Here is a 10,927-nt window from a genome sequence, read left to right as displayed (position 1 = left end):
TATGTAATATTAGAATTTTCTGAGACAATGAATTTTGGTTTTTTGTTTTTTTTTCTCCCAGTAAGAGGTTTTTATTTAATAGAAATTTTGGACAAAAAATATCGCAATATATCGCCTTGTTTACAGTATCTAAATATATTGGGATATATCGTATCGTGACCCCTCTGTCATGATATGTATCGTATCGCCAAATTCTTGCCAATACACAGCCCTACTCAGAATGTTATCAAGTACAGTAAGCCTGTAAATCACTCATTCATTTCAGTCAGCTGTGTAAAGGCAGGGAAACATCTCAAACTTGCAGGATARTAGGTTATGAGGAACAGGGTTGAATACCTCTGCTCTAAAAAGATGCAGGATGGTGGAATTCGACCAGGAATGGTCACTCCTGGTTTAGTTATATCAAAACAACTCACAAAAGTTATCAGGGTACTTCACAGAAAAGCTAACAACCATGCAGATAAGTCTGGTGCAAATCCAATTACATGCCTGCAAAATAATTCCATCTAATCCCATTTATTCCAGTGCAATCCAGTWACAATCAAGTCCAATATGTAAAATGAAATTCTAATGCATTAAGTTCAGATCAATCCAGTCGTATAACCGACCCAATGAGTTAGAACAAATTTAACTAATCTTGCACAAATAAACAAACTTTATGTGGAAATGAACTAAAATGATACTTAACTTTCCCTTTTCCAAAACTTTGTGTAAATGAAATAATTTTCTTCTTTTTTTTTAAATCACTTAGAAACATTATGGAAGAGTAATCTGATGGATTTAATCTGGAGCATTATTGGTTGGACGTCCCCTAAAGTTAGACCACCTCGGTGTATATTCAATAAAAGAAATAAAAAATAAATACAAAGTGCTGAAAGCGGCGGAAGGTGACGCGCGTACAAATTTTGTGTTTACAAGGCGACACGCGCTCCCGACACAGATGGGGACATCGTGGACGCGGATTCCGTCATGTACTATTGTACACTGTGTGCGGCTGTTGAATACTCTCRGCTTAGGCCTCGACTTGACAGGTGCACAGTTCAACTGTGTGCAACACGGTGTTCGGCGAGTGCTTCAGAGTCCAGGCCGAACTCGCTGGGCAAGTACTTTTGTTGCATTGTCCATCACTGTAAACACTGGTGGACTTGTAATAACGTCTGCATGACTATTTACATATTCCCGCTTCTACACACCGTCACGGCCTCTAACGCTCACACACACACACACACATCACTCGCCTCCTGCCGAACTTATTTTAGCCAAACTCGACACAAACGGGCAAAGCAAGCGCAAAAACTCACCCCTTTCAGTCGCTTAATAAGTGTGTTTTTCTGCCCGCTTTTCGGGAGGTTCCTTTGCTCCAGGGCAGCTTTCAAATCCGCAACTCGGAGCGAATGTAGAGGTTTTCCATCAAGCGTAATATCTTCGTCCGCCATTTTGCTCCCTCCGCTAAACTCCCCCAACAAACGTCGCTACGGCCGTCGCTCGGCGTCACTACTCGGTAGCTTTCGGAAAACRCTCGGCTCGCCCCGAATCGCATACCGGTACAGGAACTTCTAAAAAAGGTCATGTCCATGGTCACAGTTATTTGTCAAGCTTTATTCAGGAAAAGGAAAGTGTTTCTTTCAACTTTTTTTATCCTAATGAAAAACTAGGCCACCTACATCATTTGGTAAAAGAAATGTCCAGCAGGGTCAATAAATAACATTGTTATTTACAGAACCCGAATGAAAAAATGTTATATAAACACATTTTAGGTATAAATTTGCACACAAGCAAACACATTTGCTTTGTTGTAAAAAAAAAAATCTGTGTACTGAACAGGAACTGATGACAGACATTAAATGTAGTGTTTGAAAAGTAGGAAATAAGTCCAAGATTCATTTCAATGTATTATCAAATACATATAAGACTCTACAGACTTCACATAATGTAAAAAAAAAAGAAAACATACAAAAAATTCCTCATATTTTTGACTTGTAATGTAAAATATATTTATAAAAAATGGCAAGTCGTCCACTTAAATCTCCTTTGTGAAAGGTGTGCATAAAATATTAAAACCAAGCCATGCAAAACAAGGGGAAAGCAAAAAACACACAGGGGGTTGACAAGAATAAATGTGTGTAAGAACCGTCCATCGTGTACTCTTTCCTAGTGTTTGATCAGGCTTCTTAAATACTTCAAACTTCCACAAGATGGCTCTGAAGAAAGGAAAACGTAACAGCCAAAAAAAAGTCCTATGTAAAAAAAAAAAGTTTTTGTTCACACAATTTAGRTTTGTAGTGTAAATGTGGTAAAATATATTTCAGTCTGCGCAACACATAATTCAGCGTAAACAGAACTGTAGTGAGACACGAAAAACATTTGATATGATGGATGCACGGATGGACGAGGCATTCAGAAAGTGGATTGTGCTTTATATTGTAGTTTTCACAAAGGTTGGGCAGCATGGTGAAGATCAGTGTTACAGCAATAATCTGTAAGTTTTTAGTGTAAACTTTACATTATCGTAAATTGTGACGCAACAACCAGTTTTAGATTTAATCGCCCCCTCTAGTCCTAAATAAACAAATCACAGTGGCGGGTATCTTTGAGGAAAATGTAGCTCAAAATCAAAGTAGGGAGATATTTAGCGCTACTCTTCAAAACATGACATGTTGCAGCATGTGAGCTTGGTCAACAGGTTTTTTTTATATCTCCTTTACACGTGACTGTGGGAAAGAGCAGGTTTAAGAAATTTCTCACCCAACTATCATTAGTCATTCACTAACACTTGATTAGCTCCTGCATATTTTTTTCTCCTCGTCACTGAGGACTTTCCTTTTCTTTTAAATTTAACTATTACAACATGCGTACGACAGTAGGGGTAAACTGAAGTCAAACTGAGGGTTGCAACAAATAGTTCCAAGTAGAACCGAGCTCAAGAAGAATAAAATAAGTTTTTCTTAAGGACTCTCCTTGAAATGTAAATTTGCTTAGTCCAAGCACAAAAAATCCCCAGCATGCAGCTAAATCCGCTTCCGATTTATGATAACAAAAAGGCCTATCAGGTAACATTGAGAAAAGCGGGTCAGAACCAGGATGCAAGGCCTCCTCTTACACTTATTTTTGGAGTGGGGGGCTCGCTGAATAAATAAAGGAAGGAAGGATAAAAAAAAATGGCTATCATGTGCAGGGAAAGGAAATATGGCGAGCTTATTAAAGCAGAGCTCCTAAAATAACACGTCCACACGGACACTTCAACCATGGGGGGGGKTTCAAATTTTCTATAAGTTAACAGTAAAAATAAAATAAAAAACRTGTCATCAAAGCAAAAATGCCGGTACATAAACAAAGGCAAAGAAAAGTAAACCACACGTGCTCTTTGAAGACAGAACTAGAAGCCCAGCTTAGAAACAGCTGCAATGTGCTGAAAAACACTCTGCTGCAGGATGCCATCCTAGTCGAACGTTGCCAGATAAGAAGTGTCCCAACAAATAAGGCATTTCAAGAAGAAAACATCGGTGTAGTGAAGACGAGACGAWGTGAAATATCACGACGATATTTCTGCCAAACGCTGAAGCAGAGTGGAGAAGCCGGCTGCATGCTGCGAGAGCTCTGCGACGCGGTCCACCATCTCCTGGGAGGCCGATACTGACGGGTAGTTCTGAGCGGCGCCCTTTGTTGCCACAACCACCGCCTTCAAAGCCTGGCAGAGTCGGCCTCCAGATGTGGTGATCTGAAGAATATGAAATAAAAATTACCTCAAATGTGACTTGATTTTATTAACAGTTACGTATTAAAGTGCCTGTGACATCACATTTTTGTATTAAATATGAAAGCATTTTTAGGAAGATAACATTGAAAAAATATTGTAAACAAAATATCACGCTGCTGAGATGAACAGTTGCTGAGATAGTTGTGTGAAGTAACAGGAAGTGATGTCAAAGGGGAATGACATGAACAGAGTGTTGCTACAATAACTAAACACAGACTGTAGAGAAGAATCTGTTTCTTTAGATTATTTTGAGTCACTATCAGAGAGATGAAGAGTAAAACATCAAATAATGTTTCAATAAAGAAAAAACAGGAATTCTTAAAGAGTTCCCCTTTGATGTCACTTCCTGTTTCACTTTGACTGAGCCAAATTCAGCAGAAAATAGGTCAGTTATGTGACAAAATTGATAAAACCGTATGTATTATGCCAAGTTTCTTAAATATAAAGATGTTTCCTGGGATTTTTTTGTATATGAAGGATAGCAACRTCACAGCTACTTAAAAAAATAATGAAATTCTCTGAATACCTTAGCTCGAAGGTCAGCAGACGTCAGAAGACGGGAAAGCGTGTCCCCAATAAACACCAGCTTGTGCGCCGTCACAATGAGATTCTTCCCTCTGGCCACAAAGATGCGAGGCGGCTGGTTACCCTTCAAGCTGCCGAAGAGCACGTCTATGGCGTCCGCCAGGCAGGACAGGTGAGCCAGGCTCTGAGAGGAGTAAAAGGACAGCAGCTCCGAATCCTCCAGGGACAGGGACACCGGCAGTGGAGGAGACGGAGTCAACTGAGAAAGGAAAATGGTAAGTTGGGTTATGTTTAGCAGTGGTGGCACAGCTAACCAATAAACAGATACTTTTTTTTAGATCTGCTAATGATAAAAAGCTGAACATAAAATTGATGGAAACTAATCCTAAACTAATGTTTAACACGTTAACGTTCACCATGTTTAAAAAATGAATAGAGTGATGTCCAGTCTACCGCTCAGTTTCTCTCTATTCTCCTGGACCAGACGTCTCAGTCATGGTGTCAGTTTTACAGTCAATAACTACGTTTCAACAAACCAAACCTGAATATATAACGTGACAACACAAATCCACACAGGGCAAAAAGATTCACAGATAAAAAGGTTCATGTAAGACAAGACAAGACAAGACAAGACAAATCTTATGCTGCATTCACACCGAACGCGATTTCAGCTTCAAAATCGCATCTAACGCTTCAAGTTGGACGCTTGTGCACTCTGAGGTCAGACGCAGGTCAGCTCTTGAAGCGCTGCATGGCAAGAGCCTCCCCGCCCCTCCCTCCTCTGTCGGGCTCTGTTTAATGTCGGACGAGGAAGTGGCTTTGCTTTATTTACAGAGAGCAAGAGCATGTCACGTTCATCAGATAATTAATTCATAATTAATTCACCAGATAATTCAGAGWMRWKSTGAGTTTCATCACCCAGGAGCTGCGGGAGAGGCTCACAGCTGCTTTCAGGACTATTTTTGTCCCGAGTCCAGTCTGATGAGCCGCTGCCACTCATTGGTGAGGATATCTCCTGTCAGGACACCGACTGCAGGCACTCGATTTCAGCTAAAGAGCTCCTCTCCATCTGTTTCAGGTTAGTGGACATCATTCAGTAAACTGTCCCGTCGGGAAATATGTCGCTACGTCACACAGTGGAGTCTTTCTGATTGGTTGACGCGGCGCATCGAGCTGCAAAAGTTCAGATTTTCTAACTTCAGCGATTTGCGCATCAAGCACATTGAACGCTCAGATCGTTCAAATAGCGCTGCTCTAATCGCGCTTGAGGCGCCGCAGCACTGCCCGACACTGCTTGACATATTACAATCTTTGAAATCGTGTTTCTGCTAATTTAGTTGTTATATTTAAACATTAATAACTCTAAAAARTGATACTTGTAYGCCCCATTAAAGCAAAGATGCGCRTCTTCATCAAACTTTGCAACGCACTAAGGAAATGCTCTGTAGCTGAATGACATCCTAGCTGCAAAGGATGCAGGGAAAACTAATTAAAAAATTTTTGTGACTTTTTACAATAGTTTTAGATGTGGACTTTGGTTTTGCTTGACAAATTCTTGTTCAGTTATTGCCTGTAATCTGAAACCATGAGGCAGAAGATCTGTTCCGTATACAAGACGAGGCTGAGTGTGGAAGTAACTATCCTCTTGATGATGTCACTGTGTGACTGCTTCACACTGCCTTCTGCTTATAGCACAGTACAGCTAAGCTATTACATGTAAAAGTCTATAGTTTGGGTGGCAATGTGTATTCTAAGATTCTTAGYGGCAAAGAAAATAAATTCAAAACCTTTCAAGGATTTCAAGGACCYGTGGGAACCCTGAATTTATAAAGTTAGTGCAAATGCTAAACAGTTCAATAATGTTTTGATGTTCTGTATCAACTGTGGCTTCTCTAAACAGCCAAAAGCGATGAGATGAAATTATGAGATAAATGAGAATTTAAAAAAAAAATACATTTTGCAACATGGGAGGGAAATGTTTTTGGAAAATGTCTAAAAATAACCAGTGGGAAAAGATGGATAAGTTTACAAACAACGATAAAAATAACCCATAAACCTGTTTGAATGTATTAATATTTGTCATTTAATTGTTACTAAATGTCTGAAAGAGTCGGACTCAAACACACAACTCTGCACAGTAGATCAAAACAAGAGACACTGCTGAAGAAATGACTGTGCTGTCTGTCACTTATTGTCCAGCGGGGTCCTTCCCATGTGAGGCCAGATTGTTGAGAATTACAAGTGACCTCTTGTTTTGCATCTGAGGCGTAACAAGGGAACCCTGCAAGGAGCAGGAAAAATGTGGACTGAGCGACAGAAAAGACGTGACCAACTTGAGACACAAACGCTCAAACAACCCAAAACAGTTTTAATGTCCCCTTACTCTCCAAGTAACACTGGATGAGACATTTTACTGCATCGACAAGAGAGCTGAATGAAACGTAAAGTTGCTTGATGCTGGATAAACATTAAAAAAGCCAAAGAGCACGTTGGGAAGCAAACAAACCGCAAGCTGGATTAATGAGTCACAGTGCTCAGTAGTAAACAGAGCGCACAGTCAGCTCAGAGTGAATCAGTGACTGAATCTGTGTGGAGCTGCTGTTTGGGTTTCAGTGCTACACACATCTTTTATTACAGCCTGAAGAGTGGCAGAAAGAACAGAAGAGATTATTTATGTGGAGGTGAGATTACTAGTAGGGGTGTAACAATGCATCGATCTATATMGATTTGAATGGTTCMTGATTCAGTTATATCGAAGYAAAATGAAAATATTGATCTATATCGTCATCATATGCTTGATGKKAATCGATATCATATACCCAGCTAACACAGTCATTGTGTTTGATGGGCATATGATATCGCATTATATCCATCGCAGACATGTGAAYTGAATTATATCGAAATCATAWCGTGACAGACATTGTGATATCGAGAAATATCGAGTCGTCATCCAAACATATCGATGTAATATCSTATCGTGATAAAGCTGGTGATTTACACMCCTAAATACTAGGGGTGCACCGATAAATCGGCCGGCCAATTTGGAGGCAACGATTTCCTTAATTTTGGGAGATCAGCCRATATTTAGATAAGAACAGCGGAAATGATCGGCTTCTTCTCTACCTCCACAAAGGTCTGGAAGTGAGCCACTTTCCTCTCTTTGCTCTGCTGTGAGCACTACCTAATGTCCAGTTAAAACAAGTTTGTATTATTTCAAGGGTATTGTTCAATGTTTTTCAATAAAATACGATTGCAACATTGAAGGTGACAGTTTATAAGTTATTAAAAAAAAGGGTATCAGCCAAAATCAGAATTGGCAGGTCAGACTTTTTAAAGATYAGCCAGAAAACTGCAGTGGGTGCACCTCTAGAGATTATAGAGTGGAGGACTCACCCGTGGTTCTGCAGTGATAGTTTGTCCGTTCTCAGTCAGGAGGTCAGGAAGAAGATCAGGTTTACCCTGATAAACACAACAGTTCACATTAAGAGAAGCGGTTTTGCACATGTGGTGATACAGTTGCCAGCAAACTGACCTGCAGCTTCACATATCCAACACTGTCTCCTGTAGGAGCCGGGGCTGGGATGGGGGTCAAGCCAATCCCTGCATACTCATTGCTGTACTCATTGGGGTCGTCGTCCCCGTTAATGGGCCCCACAGTGAGCGTCACGCTGTTTGGGGTAGGGGGCAGAGGAAAAGCAGGCTGGGGGGTTGGCGGAAGAGGCCTCTCTTGGATCCAGCTGCCTTTACGGGAACCCATCCCACTGCAAGATGATTTCCCGTCGGGCACTGGGAGCGCTGGTAGAGGTCTGCGCGACAAGGATTCCTGGGAAGGAAGACGAGGTCGTCCTTGAGCCTGCAGGAGGAGGCTGCTCTCCTCCAGCGTGCGCTGTACGAGTGTTAAAAGGCCYTCTGACGGGGGGGCGTTACCGACGGCGGACAGCGCCGGGAGCAGGTCGGAAAGACGGGCCCAGGCCTGCTGGAGAGGCGGCGGAGGATCGCCCGTGTGACTGGCTTTCCAGGTGGATAGGATCTCAGCCAGGGAGGTGGCCAGGTCCCGCGACAACAGAGCAGGAGCCGAGCAGGAGGCGGCGCTCAACACAGAGTGGACCAGGTTGGAGAGGGAAGCTTTCCACTGCACATCGCCCGAGCCGTTGCTGGAAACAGAGTGGCGGCGGGTGGAGGTGGAGGAGGAGGACGACGATGAGGAATGGGGAAGGATTTCCACGGTCAGGGCAGGCATGTCGTAGATGCCGCAGTCGGGCTCGGAGGAGTCCCGTTTGGGATCGCTGCCRCTGGCCCGTTTTTCAGATCCCGGGGCGCAACAGACCTGTCCAATCTGAGCGATGTCMTCCAGGCAGAGGCCGGACTCTGCTGGGCCCAGAGGCAGGCCTGGTAGTGTGGGGACACTGTAGACCTCTTCCTCAGCTTCATCAGGCTGGACGTCTGATGTGCATGTGTTCAGAGAGATCGTGGGGACATTGTAGACCTACAGAGATAAACAAAAACAGACTATTTTAAACAAACTGTGTGCTGTTTAGGGCTGCAGCAATGAATCAATAAAATCAATAAAAATTGATTATCAAAAACGTCGGCAACGAATTTCATTATCGATTTGCCRTGTCGCGGAGCCGTTTACGTCACCCACAGAGCATTGTCAATGCTAGCTGACCTAAATAAAGTTTGGGAAGAAAAAAGCTCCACCTGTAAAGATCCGCCCTCTCTGAGACCCTTGAGTGAAAAGTAGAGACTTCGAACTTTAAACCAGTTTTTAAATTGTGTTGTTAGGCCAAGCAGAACCAAAGATATGATAAAAAGTATATGCCACATTTTATTTTTTTTAAAAAACGGTCTGATTTGATGCGAGCCGCTTTGCCAGTAGGAAACATGTCCCGTGGAAAAAAAAAAAAAAAAAACTCAGTCCATCATTTGTTTCCTCCTCTCGGGCCAGAAATATAAAACCCTCGTGTTTTTTTCTGACTGAGGCTCAAAGTTATTTGTTTAGCAGCAAAAAGGTTCGGGACGAAGGAAAAAAAAAAGATGCGAGCAGAAATCCTGGTCTGTCTCAGTAGGGGAGTGGGGAGGGATGGGGTTCTGCTTCAGAACTGCTTACTGGGTCGTTTTAGCCACAGACAGAACCAACAAGAAGGAAGCAAAACATGAATCAGAGAAAAATCATAACGTCTAAAAGCAAATAAATTCTCACTATAATAACAAATTAATAACAGTTTTACATCTAAAAATCATATTTTATGCTTTTTATCTGTTTTCCCTCATTCAGCAACCTATTACATTTCTGTTTTGTTATGTTTTATAGCTATAATCAAGTTTATTAATGTATGAGAAATCCACTTTTTTTCCGTCCACTCAGTGTTTAATACAGCTGGTAAAATAAATTGTGAAAATATTTATGATGTGCTTCTTTTCTTAATTTAGCATCTTATTATAAAAAAAATCCTTCATTTTATGAAAAGACCCTCTTGATTCAATAGAAAACTCTGGTTTTTAAGAAAATGGCTGCTTATCAATTAACCGTTGGTCTATAAGATAAACCAACTTCACATTAATCGATAACTTGCATCCCTAATTGATATAGGAATTAAAATGATTCATATCTACTTATATTTATGTAATTAAGTGTTTTAATAATTTGGCCAATTAATCGAAAAAATAATCGACAGATTAATCGATTATTAAAATAATCRTTAKTCGCAGCCCTAGTGATGTTTATCTTGTAAAAGGACAACAAACTTTGTGTTTTACAGATATGATGGGTTTTTAGAGATATTTACTGGCAGGAGTTTGGTTTCAGTAAACAAGATTAAAGGAGGCTGCTACAGTTTGTGTTCCTGTGAGGGGTAGCGCGAGTACACCAGTCATTTCAAAGCAGTTAGTGTTTCATATGGCCGTTGCATTTGGCCACTTCAGTATCATCCCTCAGAGACCCCGTTCAGCTCGTGAAAGAAATGTCTACCTGCCTTCTGTACCAGGACGGCTCTGCTGTCAGGCTGCAGAAGGAGTGTTCCTTACAGGATATCCTGGCTAATATGGGATAGTTGGCAACCCTACCTCAGCTTGGAAGGCAGCGGGTGTCGGTCTAATCTGCTCAGATTCAGCCTTCAGTACTTAATGCTAATGTTTACTCATAATGCTAATGTTTGAGCTAGCATTATACTCTCAAGCTCTCTAGCCAAATGGCTGGCTGAGGCCAACTAGTGGTTGGAGGCTAAATTACAACACAAAAACAAATATACAGTATGTATTTCAAACCTTAATTGAATATCCATACAGTGCATTATCTGAAAATGAAATGTCACCATATTTTAGCATATCAATATTTTCTAATGCCCCTATGCGTTTCTGTCCATAACGCAACAACATATTCCAGTTGAGAATTTTCCATCTGTAAAATCTGCGTTTGATTTGATTGATTTGATTTGATTTATTGATTTAACAGGAAAAGATTACTAAAAATCAAGCCTGACTCAGCATAATTGCTGTTTTACAGCAGATTCCTGTTCTGCAGCACATAAACACTCAGAATTACAGCATCACAATCTCAGCATTATACACCATAGACACAAAGACAAACAAGCATACCAAATTTCAGGAAGGCAGCATTTGCAAAATAGGACGTCTAAATATGAG

The 10,927-nt window shown here is 41.1% G+C and overlaps 2 protein-coding genes across 2 annotated transcripts in view; both read right to left on the bottom strand.

The window, feature by feature from the left end:
• Window positions 1-1,478, bottom strand: part of acin1b (apoptotic chromatin condensation inducer 1b) — a gene marked incomplete at its 3' end in the record, with an annotated part of 11,034 nt that extends 9,556 nt beyond the window's left edge. The window contains 1 exon segment of the mRNA XM_014021040.1: window positions 1,302-1,478. Within this exon segment, the coding sequence (XP_013876494.1) occupies window positions 1,302-1,436 (135 nt within the window).
• Window positions 1,479-1,578: 100 nt separating this feature from the next.
• The window catches only part of efs (embryonal Fyn-associated substrate), a gene marked incomplete at its 5' end in the record, with an annotated part of 15,540 nt that continues 6,191 nt past the window's right edge, over window positions 1,579-10,927 (bottom strand). Inside the window, 4 exon segments of the mRNA XM_014021039.1 lie at window positions 1,579-3,718; window positions 4,284-4,541; window positions 7,676-7,741; window positions 7,815-8,768. Coding sequence (XP_013876493.1) covers window positions 3,533-3,718; window positions 4,284-4,541; window positions 7,676-7,741; window positions 7,815-8,768 — 1,464 coding nt within the window. The 3' untranslated portion in view covers window positions 1,579-3,532.

The sequence above is a fragment of the Austrofundulus limnaeus genome, unplaced genomic scaffold, assembly GCF_001266775.1.
Source record: "Austrofundulus limnaeus strain Quisiro unplaced genomic scaffold, Austrofundulus_limnaeus-1.0 Scaffold276, whole genome shotgun sequence".
Classification (NCBI taxonomy): Eukaryota; Metazoa; Chordata; class Actinopteri; order Cyprinodontiformes; family Rivulidae; genus Austrofundulus; species Austrofundulus limnaeus.
Note: the sequence above shows the minus strand (reverse complement) of the source record. Positions and strands in the feature narration are given on the sequence as shown.